A 20,171-nucleotide genomic window follows, 5' to 3' on the forward strand; every position below is an offset into this window, starting at 1 on the left:
TGGATGGATGATGGAGGATGGATGGATGGATGGATGGATGATGGATGGATGATGGAGGATGGATGGATGGATGGATGGATGGATGGATGGATGGATGATGGATGGATGGATGATGGATGGATGGATGGATGGATGGATGATGGATGGATGGATGGATGGATGGATGGATGGATGATGGATGGATGGATGGATGGATGGATGGATGGATGGATGGATGGATGGATGGATGGATGGATGGATGGATGGATGGATGGATGGATGCTTTATTTATCTGGGTAGTTGTCATTTCAGTTTCCCATGCAGCACTCTCAGATATACATCAAATACTTAAAAGCATTTGTGTTTGCATCAGCAGCAACTCTACTGTGCATGTTTCCTCCAGAATTCAGGTCACATCATTCTATCTATTTAATTCTACTCTGTCTTTCAATATGGGACCAGTTAAACTAAATGAGTTGTGTGCACTAAGAGGGTTCAATTATTTACAATCAGGCTAATAAAATTATTTATTAGCTGGCAGCCAGTGAATTGAGCTCTTCGCGCAATGCAACTCTAGGACACAGCTTTGTGGTGTCTGCAGATACCAGAGTCTTTATTTTTAGCGCCATGTCTCCATACCTCGCTCTACCTCCAGTGTATGCTTATGCACTTTTGATTTCAGTCAAGGGTGCAGATACATCTTAATTTTCCCAATAATTGTAATCAAAATAGGAGGAAATGATTGTTATTTAATTAAAAAGAAGCAGAGAAGAGAACAGCAGTTAGAGATTTAATAATACAGAATCTTCGGCGCTCGGCCCCAGCTGAAGACTGTGAGTCACAGATCACCGCGGGCAGGATATCAACTCGGCCGAGCTCGGACAGTCTTCCCCCCCCCAAAGAGAGGGTGCCGGGCCGAGGCCTGTTGGCCTGCAGTCTGACAAGACTGACAGGCGGACAGCGCATGATACCCTGCAGTCGTGAGACTGATAGGCACTGATAGCCTGCAGCCTGACTAGGCTGATAGGCGCTGGTGGATGAGGCAGCATGCCGGGCAATCGGGCCGCCCTGATTGACCCGGCCGGCAGAACCCTAGAAGAAATGAGAGTTAGAAATGCTGGGCTCCACCACCAGTTATTTGACAGGAAACTCACTTTGCGGACATAGTCGTTGAGCTTCAAGCATGCTGAAAGTTCCGGTCTGACATAGAACGGAAGGCTGAGGATGGCCAGCGGCCAAGCAGCAGAGAGAAGCTGTAGGAACACTTTGGACAGCAGTGATGCCGAACCGCCTGTGTGTGCGAAATAGATAGTAGCACCTTTCATTTGGCGCTTAATGAGGAGGTTGTAGTCGGCAGGGAAAGTTTGGGAACGGGAGTTTGAGTCGACGATCATCAAGACAGTGAGCGATGAAGGTGAGAATGGTGGATATTCTGAAGGAATAAGGAGAAAGAGTTTGTAGCGGGCAGAACTTGGTGCCGGGTTGCCAGGTGAACATTAACGAGGAAGAAGTAAATGGGGCAAAGCCCGATTTGGTGCGATTACATGCTGAACGCGGGAAGAAATGTGGAGAGTTATTTAGTCGAGCATCGGTTCTAAAAGATGATTAGCTCAGGGAGAGCGATGGCGGTGGGTCACAGGCAGCGAAAGACCTGGCTTCTTTCATAGGCTGAGCGAGTTCTACCAGGCATGCAGAAGAGAAAATGAATGAAAGGTACAGTTCTGATCAACATAATCATTATTTCTAATTTGTCCAGCAGATGGTAGCAGGAGACCATGAGAGAACCATGAACTGCGTTAACATAAGCTTGAGGCTTTACATTGCCATAAAACACATTCGAGTTGCACGAATATACAAAACCTACTGAAATACTGGTGAGACTTATGTTAATTTCCAGACTCGGGCGATTATGCCGTCCACTTACTTGTTTAGCAATGAGCATGAGCTCTTAAAACGCCAGAGGTTGTTAGCAGCTTGAGTTCAAGACAATCCGGCAACAGCCAATTAACTTTGACGGCTTCCTGAGTTTCTCAAATTGTTGAAGCAATTATATTTGTATTGATGGCCTGAAGCGAGATTGCTAAGAGAAGAGCCTGCTTATGGAATGCGGCCCGCCAAAATAATCAGAACCCTCACCCGTCCTGTAAAATCCCCCCAAAAAAGGGATGTTCAGAAGATGCAGAAATAGGGGTAGAACGAGACAGGATACCTGCTGGAGCGAAAACGAGAGCAAGACGCCGCACCATGAGTCGAGATTGGGCTGGCGATCTGCTGGAATGCCAGAGAAAGATAGTCACGTGATCGGCTGATGGCTGCAACTGACTGAAAGGGATTACAGAGAGCACATGTAAAAAGCGCTGCCCCGACAGGAAGAATAGACTCAGTGAGCTGAACCGCCCGCAACGGGCGACTTGAGCGACAGTCGGACAATCCGAGACGGGAGGGTAGATTTACGAATGAAGTGGGGTGGACTGCGGCAAGCTCCAGCCGCAATTGCCCACAGAAACCACGACAGCATGAGTGACCTTTGCGTCGTCAGGAAAGAATTGGCCGGGTCGATTTATGCGTGTGTCGAACTGACGGCATGTACAGTTGATGGACTTCCTTTAAATGCATGGCAGTGCGTACACTGTGTGCACAACTCCTTGAAACGACTCGGGACCGACAGACAAGGATGCTCGTGAAGGCTGGATCGCGGCGAGGCAAAGCTGATTGAGGTGACTGTGGTTGACGCGGGGAGGGACGTTTGCTAGATGCAGAAAGGCCATGGGATTAGGGCCTGCGAGCAATGATGAGAACCATTCTGCCACATTATGGGACGGGATCCGGGAAAGTGCGACTCTGGCCCAACGTGGTGGGCTGAGTACCGTCCGCCCCACTTAGAGCAGTGGAAGCTGCCAGCGTGGCTTAATGATGGACGGGGCTGCTGCTCGGACGACAACGTATGACCGCTGCATACCAGCTGCCTGATAGGCCCGAGTTCCTGCTCTGCGCAACGGGGATCTTCTAACCACCAGTGCAATGGCTGAGAGTGAATTTTTATTTTTTTTAAATTCCCTACATGTGCTGATTATCACGTACCTGCGGAGGAGAACGAAGTGCATGTAAGTTAATTTTCTGCTGAAACCGACTCCCACGAGGAACATGTCAGTTCACCCTGAATTCGAGGAGTAGAACCGGTTAGACTGAGATGGGCTGAAACCCAGGTCGCTGCCTGCACAAAGCGGATGTCCCTGAGACACACAGACTGCTGAGACCAGCTGGCTGAACGTCGGAGAGGTAAAAAGAGAGCACGGCTGACGAACTGGTTGTGCGCACCGACGAGCGGGTCGACCCTCTGATAGCTTGGCTTTTGAAGACGGTCCTGGATGATGATAGGCTCGAAGCGGAGAGTTGCTCCAGCCCTGATTGGTTGAGGTAGGACGTGGCGATTGCGAGATGAATGTCAGCTGGATCGAGTCTCCCAGGTTAAATTTTCGCCTAAGCTCCATTTGTCTTTTGCACGCCTAATATAAATTCCTTTCTTTTTCTGTTTTTCAATGAAACTTACATTTTATGAAAACCCTATTCTGGTGGTGTCCATGGTGTCTGTGTTATTTGATCATGCTATGACCAACAGTTGCACATCATGCCAGCTACAGTGCATTTGAACACCCCTGTTCAAATGCGATTAAAAAAAATGACAGCAAGACAAATATTTTTACAACTTCTTCCACTTTTAATGGACCTATAACCTGCACAATGCAATTGATAAACAAACAGTAAACCCTAGTGTCTCTTCTGAGTCCCCAAATTTTTCCAATGGTCCCTCGTCGCCCCCTAGTGTTTCCAGTGGTCCCTTGTTGCGCCCTAGAGGTTCCTTGTCACCCCCGAAGTGTTTCTTTGTCACCTCCTTGTGCTCTTTCCGAGTCTACTCCCCTTAGTGTTCCAGAGTCTCCTCCAGTTGGTGTTTCTCCCGAGTTTCTTCCCTCTAGTGTTCCGTGACTCTCCGACGCCTCCTAGGGGTCCCAGTGTTCCTTAGTCATCCCCTAATAGTCCCAGTGGTGAGTCTTCCTAGTGGTCAGGAACAACCTGATCTGTTGTGTTTCCCTCACCACCATTCCACACCACTTCATAACATTAGTGCTGTCAATCAACCTCATTCACTCACTGCTGAATGTGCTAATGGTGAAAAAACAACTTGAATGTTTATCTGCTGTCATTGGTAGCTATGCTAATTAGACTGAGAGTTCACAACAGCCTGTGCTAGCTACAGCATAGGGATGAGCAGCAACATGAGATTGTGATTGACAGCACTAAAACTCCTGCCACTGACTGGTTGTTTCTAGGTAGAACTGAGAGAAGACAGAGAACCAAAAAAAAAATAATAATAATCTGGAGGCCCCCCTGTTGGGCAGGGATCCTTGGAATTGTCCTAAGGTAACTTTTCCCCCTGTATATCACTATTGGAGATTTTTAATTTGGCGATATTGCATCTTTATTCTGTTAATATGACTTGGTTTTTGTAGTATTATTGTATTTGAAAATAAAATTATCTTGGCCTGGCCATAAAACTGTCATACTTGCTTTACTGACCTCTGCTGTCTTTTTTTCTTTTCACTATCAAGCTCCATCTCTCCTCTATGACAGTAGATATATTTCGAAACTTCTACTGGCTTAACCAGGTAGCCTTTTGATTAGGTTGAACTCTGCTGCCACCTAGTGACCGGAGGCTTGTTTTATCTGTTAAGCATGAATAAAGACAATTATAAAGTCTTGTTTCTTGAGGCCCCCTGAGGTGTGGGGCGCCACACTTTTTGAAAAGTACTGCCCTAAGGGGACATGGAGAAAAAAAGAAAGAAATCTTGACTTACTTTCTCAAGATCCCGACTTTTTTTCTCAAGATTCTGGTCTGTTCTGACTATCTATGCCCCTCATCAATACGTCCTCCCTTGTGATAGTGCGCATACAGATGTTATGCCACATGTTGGATCTTCAGCAACTTCCTTATCAATACATCCTACCTGTGGAAATTCCATCTGTTTTACTTCGTCGAAGATTACGGTAAGCTTTATTTAAATTATTTATAAATAAATGGCTTTCCTTAAGCTGCTCTGTTACTTCATGCTTCAAGTTTATATGACCGGCAGTTGAAAACCCTTTAGGTTGTTACTATACTGTAAACAAGAAAGCCCTATTCCTTGGCGTCAATAAAGTGAACAAAATATGCTGTTTTCGAACACGATAGAAGTATCAAATCATACACATGAAGAACTTTCAAAGAAACTATTTTGTCCCTTGGAAATATTTTGGTTTAACATTCTTTATTTTGCTGTGCTAAACAGACCATGTTGATATTATAGTGATTGAAACTGTTGTGTGTATGTATATATATAGATATATATAGATCCCAGGAACAACATCAGACATCTCAGTCCAGAAATGTGCAGCAGTCCTTGGCACAGCCAAGATACTGCAGGACCCTCAAGCTCCCAGGCCTCTGGTAGAGGACCCGAGCTCAGAGGATGAGAAGAGAATCTTTATATTTTATATATATATATATATATATATATATATATATATATATATATATATATATATATATATATATATATATATATATATAAACTGCAGTGACCTGTGCAGTTTGGTGAACACATTTTTATGGTGCGTGATGAAGACTGAAAGACAACTTCGACAAAGACAACAATAAAAGAGTTTACGGGGATCAGATGTCTGTGTTTCATTTCTATAAAGACTTTGTTTTCCATGTTTGATATGGTTTCATTCTTACAAACACTTATTGTTAGAAATTCAGAAATTGTTGTCTTATGACATTAACTGCGCCACTGAAGGAAATTCTGATTCAGTTTTAATGCACTAATATAGCCACACATATTTAACAGGTAGACATTCTGATTAAATAATTAGTGCAGTACAGTGCAGAGATAGAGGTACACCCTGGACAGATCGCCAATCTGTAGTTTACCAAGATTTTCAAATGAAGCAATCTGGTGGCTTTTGGAAAGTTTTTAATCATTCATTAATAGTTTTTTTAAATGCTTCATATACCTGCTAAGCGCCACTTAAATCTTGTCACTTAAAGAATGATTTCCGATTATATTTACTAACTGCTATGGTTTTGTAAACATGACGTTTTTTGAAAGGTAACACCGACATAAATGTCTAGATGTATAAAAATCTGATGATCTGTGTCATAGTCAGATTGTCCTATGTGCTCTGCCACAAGGATAGATTGTTGGGTAGCACAGATATTCAATACACTGACGCACTAATAATATCAGATGCCTCTCACTTATAGGAAAACCTTCTGCAAAGCACTAAAGTTTGCAAAGTTTATACTTAAGCCCAAGCTTGAAATGAAAACCTATAAATCTGACCCGTGTGTCCTCCAACACTGTGATTATTTCATAATGTCTCTGATCTTTTGGATCTTGAGAAAGTTTCTCAAGATCTCATGGAAATGAGTCAGGATTACTTTTTTTTTCTCCATGTCCTCTTAGGGGCTCCGTACGATTCGAAGCAGAGAGGTTTGCAAGCAGAGATGTGACTGAGGCTGAGAAAAAAGTTTTAGAGCGCAAGAAAAAAGGTCTGAGAAAACACAGTGAATATTTGAAGTAGAAGCAGAAGTTTTATGTACAAGAATTACAAGTTTTGAGAAGAAAGACATGAAGTCCTTCTTTCAAACTCAAAATGTAAGCATTTTGGTATCAATGAAGTGATTGATTGACTCCAATCAATTAATCACTTGATCTTGCTTAATTGGTGAATGATTCCTTTAAAGGTGGCTTTAAATGAATGCGAATGTTATTTAACTTTCTTCGGTCACACACAATATTACACTTAAGAAAATGAAAAGGCTGTTTTAAAAAAAACACGCCCCATTCTCAGAGTTTTGAGAACAAAATGTTGAAAATGTTTGAATGTGTGCTTTCAAATTATTGTATACATAAACTAAAACTGGTTTATGGACATTTTTATGTGTCTTTGTAAACCTGCTACTTTATGATTAAATTTAATATAATTTCATATTTTTGCATTATTTTTGTCCAGGTTAACTTAAAATGGAGGCATTATTGTTATATGTTAATTTTCTAAACTACAGAAAAGTAATTGTTAATTATGCACAAATATGAAAAATTGGACCAATGTTGATATCCATTGTTCATCCTGCTGTTATGTAGGATTTGTTTTTTCGTTCTGCTCTAGCTCCCTGGGTTCCTTGTGTCCTCCATAGTGTTTGTTGTACATCTTTTGTTCCTTATTCTGTCATTGAAATCCACAATATCTACTCAACGCCTCCGCCTGCTGCATTTGGATCCATCTGCACAAACACATGATGATGCCTATAATTAGACAAGGAAATAAATAAAAATTAGAACAACTAAGAACGGTTGTAGCTGAGGTAAAACAGAAACATGGCTGATCTAATCAGAATAAGAAACTAAGGAATACAGAGTAATGACAAAACTAGAATCTATAACCAAATTCCAAAACAACCCAAGATCCTAAACAACCAAAACCTGTTTAGAAAATGACTGATCCATTTGTGACTCTTGTGCTTGTGAACCTTAACTGCATCCTTTGATGCTGTTGACCAGGGTCAAAGGTTGTTGAGCAACCTTTTGTCATGGTTAGAACACTGGGTTAGCATTATAGCAGCAACGCCGGAGTCGTTCCATGCTTACTTGAGTGAAAGACACTTTTATGCTACTATTTGTTAAAAAAATAAAAACACCCCTCAGCACATGTGTGAGATTCGGTACGGTTTGATTCTGAGGCCACCAGTATTCATTGACTGTCACATTTATCTGCACTTAGTAGTTTAATAGTTTTAGCTCTATTAATCCTCTGTTGAAATATCATGGCCTCGAATGCGTCAAACTTTTTAACTTTTAATGATGAAAAATGTTTTAGTGGCTTCTTATAGATTCTATTTAATGGCTTTTTACTTTTCTTTAACATCGGAAGTCGACCTGGATTAGCTCTTCTGTGTGCATATTGTTTGTATGCTTTTTCTTCTCAAACCTCCTGTTGGTTGTGGCAGACAACCAGTCACACTGAGTCTGGTCCTTGCATTGTTTGCTGCCCCTTCTTGTAAGGTGGAGTTTTTCTCTGCAGTCGTTACATGCATGTTCAGTATTATGTATTCTGTTGGTTTCCTCTAGATTGACTGATTTCTTTCTATTTCAGTAACAAAGTAGATCTGATTGCATTACTTGATAAGGATCAAATGACTATAATCTGTATGATCAGACTGAATGTAACTTTTTTGTAAAGTGCCTTAAAACTCATTTGTTTTGTTTTGATACATTAAACTGAATCAATTATGCATAAGAAAATGTACCGATAACACATCCACATCACAAAAAAGGCTCTAAGCATTCACTCCTCCAACCCCTCAGAAAAGGAAAATAATATTTTGAAAAGATGTTGCATTTCCTTATTGTGTAGTTTACAATATTACATGGATGAAAAATTGTTAGTTTGTTTGAAACAAAATTGATTTGCAATTGTGAAAAAGTGCTTTCCCTGGACAGCAGCAGGAACTCTCTGCTACACAAAAACAATAATTTCATCTTTGTTCTGACTATATAATGTTTATCTTTCAGCCTCATGCGAGTTCAAGTAACTGGACGAACACCAGCTCCACCATATCCAGTCTCTCTTCCCAACTATCAAGGATCTCTGTGTCTGAGCATCACAACAGTACCATGGCAACCATCAGCACAGCAATCAACTTCATCCACAACAGGAGCAGCTTAGTTACTGCATACAACCAGACAATTCCTTTTGAGAAAAATGCACGATCTCAACAGGACCAGTGCTGGGAGACCTATGTTGGACAGGTTTCACAAACAAACAAATACACACACACTTCTCTAAATATGTACAAGAAAAACACAACTGTCACACTTTGCCTGCTGGGAATTAACTTTAGCTTTGAAAAACAATTTGATTGGGCACTGGAGAAGACTGTTGTTGTTTTTTTGCTGGCTGTGCATAAAGGAGGTGGCCTATTAGCAAAGCTATTCAAACTTACGACAGTATCCAAATGCTAAGCATGTTGCAGCAGCACGGATGTCCCCGGTGCTAATGTCAGCATCCAGTTTTAAAAAATGTCCAAAGGTGATCAGGGAACACTTGAAAGCTGAATGTATATAAAGCACTTAATACCAATCACAACACCCTAAACAAATTTAAAAACAAAAAATAGTTTTTGTTGTGCTCATATAAGTTAAAAATTTTATCAGCAAAAGCGGTTTTTGAATATAAAAGGTTGCCTATTTTGTTATATATTTTTTAATTAAAATGGGATTAATTGAGAATATTTAATTACAGACCCTGCAATTAACTCAGTCAAAAATTGTGTACATTAAGACTGTCAAAAAATAATGCTTGCTCAAACTACCTATTTTGATGTAAAAGCAACTCTCCTGCAGAGAATTAGCTAGTTAAATAAATCAGGTTATGGCTGTGACAAAGGGAGAGCAACGAACAACCCAAGAATTAGAAAATTAAATATATCTTCTCCGTCAGTTGTTCCCTGAACAAATTTGCTACTACTTGCATGCATGTGCAGTGGACTAAGTGTCCCTTCGTTGCTGTTGAGTTCTGGTAGGGGACATTACCTGTTTAATTGCTTGCAGTTTAATTGGTTAGAGGGGAACAGAAGGGCTGGCCCAGAGCACAATTTTTTTTTTCCAAGATAGTTTTATTAGGATTTTCTGTTATACAGACATACAAAAACAAACAGAACCTAAAAAAAAAAAAAAAAAAAAATTACATACAGCGCATTCCCTCCCCCCACCCAAAAAGAACACTGAACCCCAGGGCTCACTCCATCTACACAAAAAAAAGAAAAGAAAAATTAGCTTTACATATCACAGTATTTGACAAGATGTAAGAAAGGAAACCAAATATCTTTAAAGTCTTCAAGCTTCCCTTTTGTTAAATATGTCAGCTTTTCCATTGCCAGGTTGTTGCCCAATAGTTTGATCCATTCATTTATCTTTGGTCTTTCTGTGTTCCTCCACTTCAGAGCAATTAAATGTTTAGCCTGCAAGAGGCAAAAAGTCACAAGCTTCTGTCTCTTTGTAGGACCTCTAAATCCATCTGGGAAAATATGCAGTAAGCAAAGTTTACTGTCCATTGGAACGTCCTGTTCGATCAAACGAGAGATGAACATAATAACCTCCTTCCAGAAAGTTTGAAGTTCTACACATTGCCACATACAATGGAAAAGAGTACCCTTATCTATATTACATTTAACACAGATATCAGGAATATTTGAATTAAAATGATGAAGTTTTACAGGAGTGATATACGTTCTAAATAACCATTTGTATTGCAATAGTCTAAATCTTGTGTTAATAGTTTGCGTTTGTGCCATTAAACATGAGTTACTCCATTCATCCTCAGGAATTTCCGTTTGCAGATCAGTTTTCCAGGCTTGTAAATATGAGAGACTATTTTCTTTTGAAGCTAAAAGTAAAATATTATAAAATTTGGAAAGTAGGCCTCTACTCTGATTATGGTGAACAGCTATATTCTCTATGGTAGAGAGTGGAGGTTCAGTCGTAGATTTCAGAGAGGCAAAAATAAAACTTCTAATCTGTAAATACTTAAAAAAATGCTTTTGGGGCAGGCTGTACTTATTTACCAGTTGTTCAAAGGACAACAAAACTCCTTCACTATAAAGGTCCCCTATTTTATTTAAGCCTTTATTCATCCATATTCTAAACCCCCTGTCTGCTCTTCCCGGTTTGAACCTATTGTTTCCCCAAATAGCCCAGAGCACAATTACTGCAAGAACCATATTAATGGATATTAATATTTCAAGCTTACAAATTTAGGCAATAGAAATATATATATATATATATTTCAAAGTCAAAGGACTCATTTGACATCTTTTATCTTTGGAGCATGGTTGTAAATTTTATTTGGTCAAATTCATTTATCTGTCAGGACTCTGGGTTTTGCGTTGGGATTTTGTCTCTTCAGTGTTTCTGTTTTATCTAGTTATTCCTTCCTTCAGCCTCCATCATAGCGTTTCTAGTTCTCTTGTTACTTTAGGTTTAGTTCTTTTATGTCTGTATCCATGCCCAGCTTTCTTTAGTGATCCTAGTTTTTAATTCTAGAATCAAAAAATTGTAGAATTTCAAATTTTCTAATTCTAACTCTGATTTATTTGTTTAGTCCTCTCAGTCCCCTCAGACTTTTTCTAGTTTTATTATCTTGTTACTTTGGGTTTAGTTATTCTTTACGTCTGAATCTATGTCCATCTTTCTTTATTGATTCTCGTCAGGTTATTTCTTTGTTTTGTCCTTCTAGTTGCTCTTACTCTATGTTCCTTAGTCCTTATTACTTTTAGAGCAGTGTTTTTTATCCCCTTCACGTCTTTGTTTCTTTCTAGTTAGCTTACTTTTAGAATTATTTCCAGCTCCCTTTCCTCACTCCTTGTTTCCTTGCTTATGTATGTAGTTTCCTGTGCCACTCTCTCCCTGCCCCTCAGCCCAGCTCCTGCATTCTACTCCCATCTGCAATCAATTAGCTCATCAGCCCCGGTTTAGTCTATCTCTATCTCCCATCATTTAAGCCTCTCATCCTCTCGCATTACTCATCAGATCCTTTTGTTAATTCTCCTCAGTCCTCTGTTTGTCCCTGGTTCTTCTTATTGGATGTACTCTGGGTTTCATGTTTGGGATCTTCTGTTTTTGTAAGTGTTACAAATCATTTCAGTAAATCATAAAACTCAGCAACTGCCTCTGCTTTGGGTCCACACTCCAACAAGCAACATCATGACATTGTTACCTACATTATCGAGGGATTGATATGTTGATCTGAGGTACTTCATTTAATATTCTTGGTGTAGTTAGATTCCCATTGTAAACAAAGAATACATATATATTCATGTACACTTACTTATATATATATAAAAAATTCCCTTCTCACCCACCGCGGGTGGTTCTTATCCTCTGAGCTCGGGTCCTCTACCAGAGGCCTGGGAGCTTGAGGGTTCTGCGCAGTATCTTGGCTGTGCCAAGGACTGCACATTTCTGGACTGAGATGTCAGATGTTGTTCCTGGGATCTGTTGTAGCCACTGCTCCAGTTTGGGGGTTACTGCCCCGAGGGCCCCGATGACCACAGGCACCACTGTGGTCTTCACCTTCCAGGCCCTCTCCAGTTCTTCCCTGAGGCCCTGGTATTTCTCCAGTTTCTCGTGCTCCTTTTTCCTGATGTTGCAATCACTTGGTATTGCTACATCTACCACAACGAATTTCCTCTGATGTTTATCCACTACGACAATGTCTGGTTGGTTCGCCATTACCATTTTGTCTGTCTGGATCTGGAAGTCCCACAGGATCTTAGCTCTGGCGTTCTCCACCACCTTTGGGGGTGTTTCCCACTTTGATCTCGGGGTTTCCAGTCCATATTCTGCACAGATGTTTCTGTACACTATGCCTGCCACTTGGTTATGTCGCTCCATGTACGCTTTCCCTGCCAGTATCTTGCACCCTGCTGTGATGTGCTGGACTGTCTCAGGGGCCTCCTTGCACAACCTACACCTTGGGTCTTGTCTGGTGTGGTAGATCTGGGCCTCTATTGCTCTGGTGTTTAGGGCCTGTTCCTGGGCGGCCAGGATGAGGGCCTCTGTGCTGTCCTTGAGTCCAGCTTTTTCCAGCCATTGGTAGGATTTACTGATATCAGCCACTTGGGTTATTTGCTGGTGGTACATCCCATGTAGGGGCTTGTCCTCCCATGATGGTATCTCTGGCACCTCAACCTCCGTTCCCTGTTGTCTGAGACATTCACTGAGCACATTGTCTGTTGAGGCTTTGTCCCTGATGTATTTATGGATCTTAGTTGTTTCGTCCTGGACAGTGGTTCTCACACTCACTAGTCCTCTGCCTCCTTCCTTGCGGCTCGTGTACAGTCTCAGGGTGCTGGATTTGGGGTGGAACCCTCCATACATGGTTAGTAGCTTTCTAGTCTTAATATCTGTGGCTTTTATCTCCTCCTTTGGCCAGCTGATTATTCCAGCAGGGTATCTTATTACTGGCAGGACATAGCTGTTTATCGCACGGATTTGGTTCTTGCCATTGAGCTGGCTTCTCAGGACTTGCCTTATTCGTTGTAGGTATTTAGCTGTGGCTCCTTTCCTTGTGGCCTCATCGAGGTTGCCATTTGCTTGTGGTATACCTAGGTACTTGTAACTGTCCTCTATGTCTGCTATTGTTCCTTGTGGGAGTGAGACTCCTTCTGTGTGGATCACCTTCCCCCTCTTTGTGACCATCCGACCACATTTCTCTAGTCCGAATGACATCCCAATGTCAGTGCTGTAGATCCTGGTGGTGTGGATCAGTGAGTCGATGTCTCGCTCACTCTTGGCATACAGCTTGATGTCATCCATGTAGAGGAGGTGACTGATGTTGGCCCCATTTTTGAGTCGGTATCCGTAGCCAGTCTTGTTGATAATTTGGCTGAGGGGGTTCAGGCCTATGCAGAACAGTAGCGGGGACAGGGCATCTCCTTGGTATATGCCACATTTGATGGACACTTGTGCAAGTGGTTTGCAGTTGGCTTCAAGGGTGGTTTTCCACAGCCTCATCGAGTTTGCAATGAAGGCTCTCAGAATCCTGTTGATGTTATACATCTCTAGGCATTCAATGATCCAAGTATGCGGCATTGAGTCATAGGCTTTCTTGTAATCAATCCAAGCCATGCACAGGTTGGTGTGTCGGGTTTTGCAGTCTCGGGCAACTGTGCGGTCTACGAGGAGTTGGTTTGGCTCCTCTGGTATTTACACCGATACCCTTCTGTGCCGTGCTCATGTGTTTATCCATGTGTTTGCTTATCTTGGCCGCTATGATGCCTGACATGAGCTTCCAGGTTGTGGAGAGGCAGGTTATTGGTCGGTAGTTGGGTGGGACTGGACCCTTTGATGGATCCTTCTGGATTAGGATTGTTCGCCCTTCAGTTAACCATTCAGGGTGAGTCCCACTTTGTAGCAGCTGGTTCATTTGGGCTGCCAGTCGCTCATGGAGAGCAGTGAGTTTCTTTAGCCAGTAGGCATGGATCATGTCAGGCCCTGGTGCTGTCCAGTTTTCATACCTGAGACTCTTTCTTGAACATCTGTCACAGTGATGGTTACCGGGGCTTGCTCAGGGAGGTTGCTGTGGTCCTCTCGTAGAGAGATCAGCCACTGTGCATTGCTGTTGTGGGACGCCTCCCTTTCCCATATGCCTTTCCAGTATTGTTCAGTCTCCAGCCTTGGTGGGTCTGCTCTGTTGTTATTACCCTGCCATTGAGAGTACACCTTAGCTGGTTGAGTGGAGAAGAGCCGGTTAATCCTTCTGGATTCATTCTCCCTTGTGTTTAGGCGGCTGGCCAAGGCTTGGAGCCTCTGTTTGGCAGTCTCGAGTGCTTCAGGTATGGGCATCTGGCTGTACTTTCTGGGTACTGGTCTTTTCATTGTACCCTTGTGGAGCTCTGACAGTTGGCTCACTTCCCTCCTTGTTACCTTGATTTTAGCCTCTAACCGTCTTTTCCATGGTGGGTATTGGGTCTCATGGTTGCTCTTATAGCCAAGTATCTCAAGGATCACTGATGCTGAGTTGTAGATCAGCTCATTGGTTTCTGTTATGGTGTTGGTAGGGATCGTTCTCAATGCTGCATTCACATTCTCAATGAGACTTTCTGATGGTACTTCACTCAGCCGTTGTAATTGGCGCCGAGGAGGCCTGGTTGTCATTCGGGCCATGATTCTCTCTCTCAGGTCAGCAGCTGTCTTGTTCAGCTCTGTTTCGCTCATTGGGGCCGTGTATCCCCTCACTGGGTGGGGACTTGTAGTTAAGTCCCCACAGTCCTGACATCCGGGTTCCTCCCTTTTGCCGTAGCATTTGTGTTGTATCTCGTCAATCTCAAGTTGTGATAGCAGTTGCCGTTTGCGGATGTTGGAACACTGAGCTACTAGTTGTTTAGCGCTTAGTGTTGACTGGGGATGTCGAAGTAACCATTCCTTCCCCAGTCTTTGCATGTAACCTCTCTCACTAGGGTTACTTGAGTAGTAGCATTCCAACAGATCCACATTTTCATCTCGCCCATTTCCGTCTTGTTCCAGTAGCCCATTTGTCATCAAGGTGCTCTGGTTCCCCAACACCTGACGCAGACCTTGTTTGGCCGGGCGACGTCTGAGCCGGCATGTTATGCAACTTAGTATCTCTCATGGTATGAGGTAGGCAGTAGCTTGAAGGGTCTTGCCTAAGGACCCAGACTGGATTCGAACCCTGCCCTCTCGGGTGATATACTGACGCCTTATGTATTGAGCTATCCAGTCATATATATATATATATATATATATATATATATATATATATATATATATATATATATATAAACCAGACATTGTCGTAGTGGATAAACAACAGAGGAAAGCCATTGTGGTAGATGTATCAATACCAAGTGATTGCAACATCAGGAAAAAGGAGAAACTGGAGAAATACCAGGGCCTCAGGGAAGAACTGGAGAGGGCCTGGAAGGTGAAGACCAAGTGGTGCCTGTGGTCATCGGGGCCCTCGGGCAGTAACCCCAAACTGGAGCAGTGGCTACAACAGATCCCAGGAACAACATCAGACATCTCAGTCCAGAAATGTGCAGCAGTCCTTGGCACAGCCAAGATACTGCAGGACCCTCAAGCTCCCAGGCCTCTGGTAGAGGACCCAAGCTCAGAGGATGAGAAGAGAATCTTTATATTTTATATATATATATATATATATATATATATATATATAATATATATATATATATATAAAATTCCCTTCTCACCCACCGTGGGTGGTTCTTATCCTCTGAGCTCGGGTCCTCTACCAGAGGCCTGGGAGCTTGAGGGTTCTGCGCAGTATCTTGGCTGTGCCAAGGACTGCACATTTCTGGACTGAGATGTCAGATGTTGTTCCGGGATCTGTTGTAGCCACTGCTCCAGTTTGGGGGTTACTGCCCCGAGGGCCCCGATGACCACAGGCACCACTGTGGTCTTCACCTTCCAGGCCCTCTCCAGTTCTTCCCTGAGGCCCTGGTATTTCTCTAGTTTCTCGTGCTCCTTTTTCCTGATGTTGCAATCACTTGGTATTGCTACATCTACCACAACGGGCTTTCCTCTGATGTTTATCCACTACGACAATGTCTGGTTGGTTCGCCATTACCATTTTGTCTGTCTGGATCTGGAAGTCCCACAGGATCTTAGCTCTGGCGTTCTCCACCACCTTTGGGGGTGTTTCCCACTTTGATCTCGGGGTTTCCAGTCCATATTCTGCACAGATGTTTCTGTACACTATGCCTGCCACTTGATTATGTCGCTCCATGTACGCTTTCCCTGCCAGTATCTTGCACCCTGCTGTGATGTGCTGGACTGTCTCAGGGGCCTCCTTGCACAACCTACACCTTGGGTCTTGTCTGGTGTGGTAGATCTGGGCCTCTATTGCTCTGGTGTTTAGGGCCTGTTCCTGGGCGGCCAGGATGAGGGCCTCTGTGCTGTCCTTGAGTCCAGCTTTTTCCAGCCATTGGTAGGATTTACTGATATCAGCCACTTGGGTTATTTGCTGGTGGTACATCCCATGTAGGGGTTTGTCCTCCCATGATGGTATCTCTGGCACCTCAACCTCCGTTCCCTGTTGTCTGAGACATTCACTGAGCACATTGTCTGTTGAGGCTTTGTCCTGATGTATTTATGGATCTTAGTTGTTTCGTCCTGGACAGTGGTTCTCACACTCACTAGTCCTCTGCCTCCTTCCTTGCGGCTCGTGTACAGTCTCAGCGTGCTGGATTTGGGATGGAACCCTCCATGCATTGTTAGTAGCTTTCTGGTCTTAATATCTGTGGCTTTTATCTCCTCCTTTGGCCAGCTAATTATTCCAGCAGGGTATCTGATTACTGGCAAGGCACGGATTTTGTTCTTGCCATTGTTCTTGCCATTGAGCTGCCATTGAGGTATTTAGCTGTGGCTCCTTTCCTTGTGGCCTCATCGAGGTTGCCATTTGCTTGTGGTATACCTAGGTACTTGTAACTGTCCTCTATGTCTGCTATTGTTCCTTGTGGGAGTGAGACTCCTTCTGTGCGGATCACCTTCCCCCTCTTTGTGATCAGCCGACCACACTTCTCTAATCCGAATGACATCCCAATGTCAGTGCTGTAGATCCTGGTGGTGTGGATCAGTGAGTCGATGTCTCGCTCACTCTTGGCATACAGCTTGATGTCATCCATGTAGAGTAGGTGACTGATATTGGCCCCATTTTTGAGTCTGTATCCGTAGCCAGTCTTGTTGATAACTTGGCTGAGGGGGTTCAGGCCTATGCAGAACAGTAGCGGGGACAGGGCATCTCCTTGGTATATGCCACATTTGATGGACACTTGTGCAAGTGGTTTGCAGTCGGCTTCAAGGGTGGTTTTCCACAGCCTCATCGAGTTTGCAATGAAGGCTCAGAGTCCTGTTGATGTTATACATCTCTAAGCATTCAATGATCCAAGTATGCAGCATTGAGTCATAGGCTTTCTTGTAATCAATCCAAGCCATGCACAGGTTGGTGTGTCGGGTTTTGCAGTCTCGGGCAACTGTGCGGTCTACGAGGAGTTGGTGTTTGGTCCTCTGGTATTTACACCGATACCCTTCTGTGCCGTGCTCATGTGTTTATCCATGTGTTTGCTTATCTTGGCCGCTATGATGCCTGACATGAGCTTCCAGGTTGTGGAGAGGCAGGTTATTGGTCGGTAGTTGGGTGGGACTAGACCCTTTGATGGATCCTTCTGGATTAGGATTGTCCGCCCTTCAGTTAACCATTCAGGGTGAGTCCCACTTTGTAGCAGCTGGTTCATTTGGGCTGCCAGTCATGGAGAGCAGTGAGTTTCTTTAGCCAGTAGGCATGGATCATGTCAGGCCCTGGTCCTGTCCAGTTTTTCATACCTGAGACTCTTTCTTGGACATCTGTCACAGTGATGGTTACCGGGGCTTGCTCAGGGAGGTTGCTGTGGTCCCTCGTAGAGAGATCAGCCACTGTGCATTGCTGTTGTGGGACGCCTCCCTTTCCCATATGCCTTTCCAGTATTGTTCCGTCTCCAGCCTAGGTGGTCTGCTCTGTTGTTATTGTTACCCTGCCATTGAGAGTACACCTTAGCTGGTTGAGTGGAGAAGAGCCGGTTAATCCTTCTGGATTCATTCTCCCTTGTGTATCTCTTTAGGTGGCTGGAGGCTTGGAGCCTATATATATACTGATGCCTTATGTATTGAGCTATCCAGTCAGCAGTCATATATATATATATATATATATATATATATATATATCTCCTTGTGCACAAGGATTATTGGTTATTGCATTAGTGGGAGGCAGTGAAATGCTAATATTGTTGCTCTTTGCTAATGTTATTTTATTGTTAACCTGAGAGGAATATTAAGGCTTTTATTTTGAAATGTTCAGTAAGCTTCTTGTTTTAATTGATTTATTTCAGATTTGGACCAAAACAATGAACACCATACATAAACATTCAAATCATACTTGAGACAGTACTTTGGAAAATGAGCACAAACTAATAAATGACCAAACAAGAACCTAAAATAAAACAAGACGCACAAAACCCAGCAATTATTTCCATAAGTTTGTAGATAAAATGTAGATAACTAAAAAAAATAAACAGAGGTAACAGAAAGTAAATAAAATATAAATTAGACAGAAAACAACTAAAACGGAGCACCTAAAGGGCTTAATGTATTCTGTGCTACTAAAATTGTTATAAGACTTAGATAAAGGCTGTGAGCTATAACAACTTGGAAGTAAGGGCGTACCACTCATGGGGTCACATCAAATGTCAAAGACATAACATGTATCCTGCATGCTTATGGGTCACCATTGGCTCTACGGATAAGACATTACCCTCTTCGCAGGATGCAGAGATCTTTGCAGAATCCTTACAGAGTCACTGAGTATCTAGTGGTTAGAGCCACTGTGGTATGTGCTCATTGTTTTGAGTCATTAGGGACCAGAATTACTTTTATAACAGCTTGATGTTTGTACCATAATCTAAGTCTGTTCAATTTGAGTGGATAGAGGAGTCTTTTGCAGAGTTAGTTCGGTATTTGTATGGCTTCCTCTATTTTGCTATGTGGGGTTTTTATTCTCGCTTTGTTTGGAAAAGTGGGATGGGGAAGGAGATAACTTTTTTGCTTTTTTTTTCTTGTCCAAAGAACATTCTACATGCTGCAATACATTGTCAGACTAACACATGAGGGGTTCCAGGCCATTCCATTGAAAAATTTCTGTGTACCATAACACATCTTCACAGTGCTGTGGTATAAACTTCAGAAGTTGGAATGTTAAGGGCTTGGGGCATGTCCTGAAAAGGGCTAAAGTATTTTCTCACCTAAAGTTCTTATCAGCAGACATTGTATACCTTCAAGAAACACACATAACACCAAGCAGAGAGAGGTTATTTAGATGCAGTTGGGCAAACCAAATTTTCCAGTCTACTTTTTCAGGTAAAGCTCGAGGGGTGGCAATTCTGATTTGTAGAACAGTTCCTTTTAGACACATTCCCACTGTGACTGACCCAAGTAGTAGATTTATATTGGTAACAGGCTATTTATACTCCTTTCTTTCACGCTCCTTAACGTATATGGCCCTAATTCTGATGACCCGCGCTTCTTTAGAAAAATATTCAATTTGCTTCCTGACCTGGGCAATACTCATCTAATTTTGGGAGGGGATTTTAACGGGGTGCTTGACACCTACCTGGACAGGTCAGCTCAAACAAGACAGCCACCCTCCTCCTCCTCTGTGGTTTTGAACACCCTTATGACCTCAACAAATCTGGTTGATGCCTGGAGGCAGCAGAGAGGGATTATTCCTTTTTTTCAAATGCGCATAAGTCCTATTCAAAATACCATATATTCTTGATCTAAGACCACTCTCCAGTGTCACTGACTCTCGACCTTAACCATAAGAAACAACAGTATTCCTGGCTCTTCCACCAATCCTTGCTATCAGAGGAGACATTTTGTAAATTCCTAGACGATAAAATTTCTGAATTCTTAGACACTGTTGTGAGATTAGTTTCTACTGTATATCTATAGTAACGATAGTTTGGTTTCCTGCCCACTGGGGGAGCACTAGGGAACTGTAGTGTTATGCTGAGTCAAGGATGT

General features: G+C 42.7%; 1 protein-coding gene across 4 annotated transcripts in view; it reads left to right on the top strand.

Moving 5' to 3' along the window:
• Positions 1–20,171, top strand: part of LOC129353182 (transmembrane channel-like protein 3) — a 79,465-nt gene that overhangs the window by 27,107 nt on the left and 32,187 nt on the right. For all 4 annotated transcript variants that reach the window (XM_055022418.1, XM_055022416.1, XM_055022417.1 and 1 more), the window contains one exon: positions 8,592–8,828. In XM_055022418.1, coding sequence (XP_054878393.1) covers positions 8,592–8,828 — 237 coding nt within the window. The remainder of the gene's footprint in view (positions 1–8,591; positions 8,829–20,171) is intronic.

Source organism: Poeciliopsis prolifica, unplaced genomic scaffold (genome assembly GCF_027474105.1).
Source record: "Poeciliopsis prolifica strain line A6 unplaced genomic scaffold, Auburn_PproV2 SCAFFOLD086, whole genome shotgun sequence".
NCBI classification, from domain to species: Eukaryota; Metazoa; Chordata; class Actinopteri; order Cyprinodontiformes; family Poeciliidae; genus Poeciliopsis; species Poeciliopsis prolifica.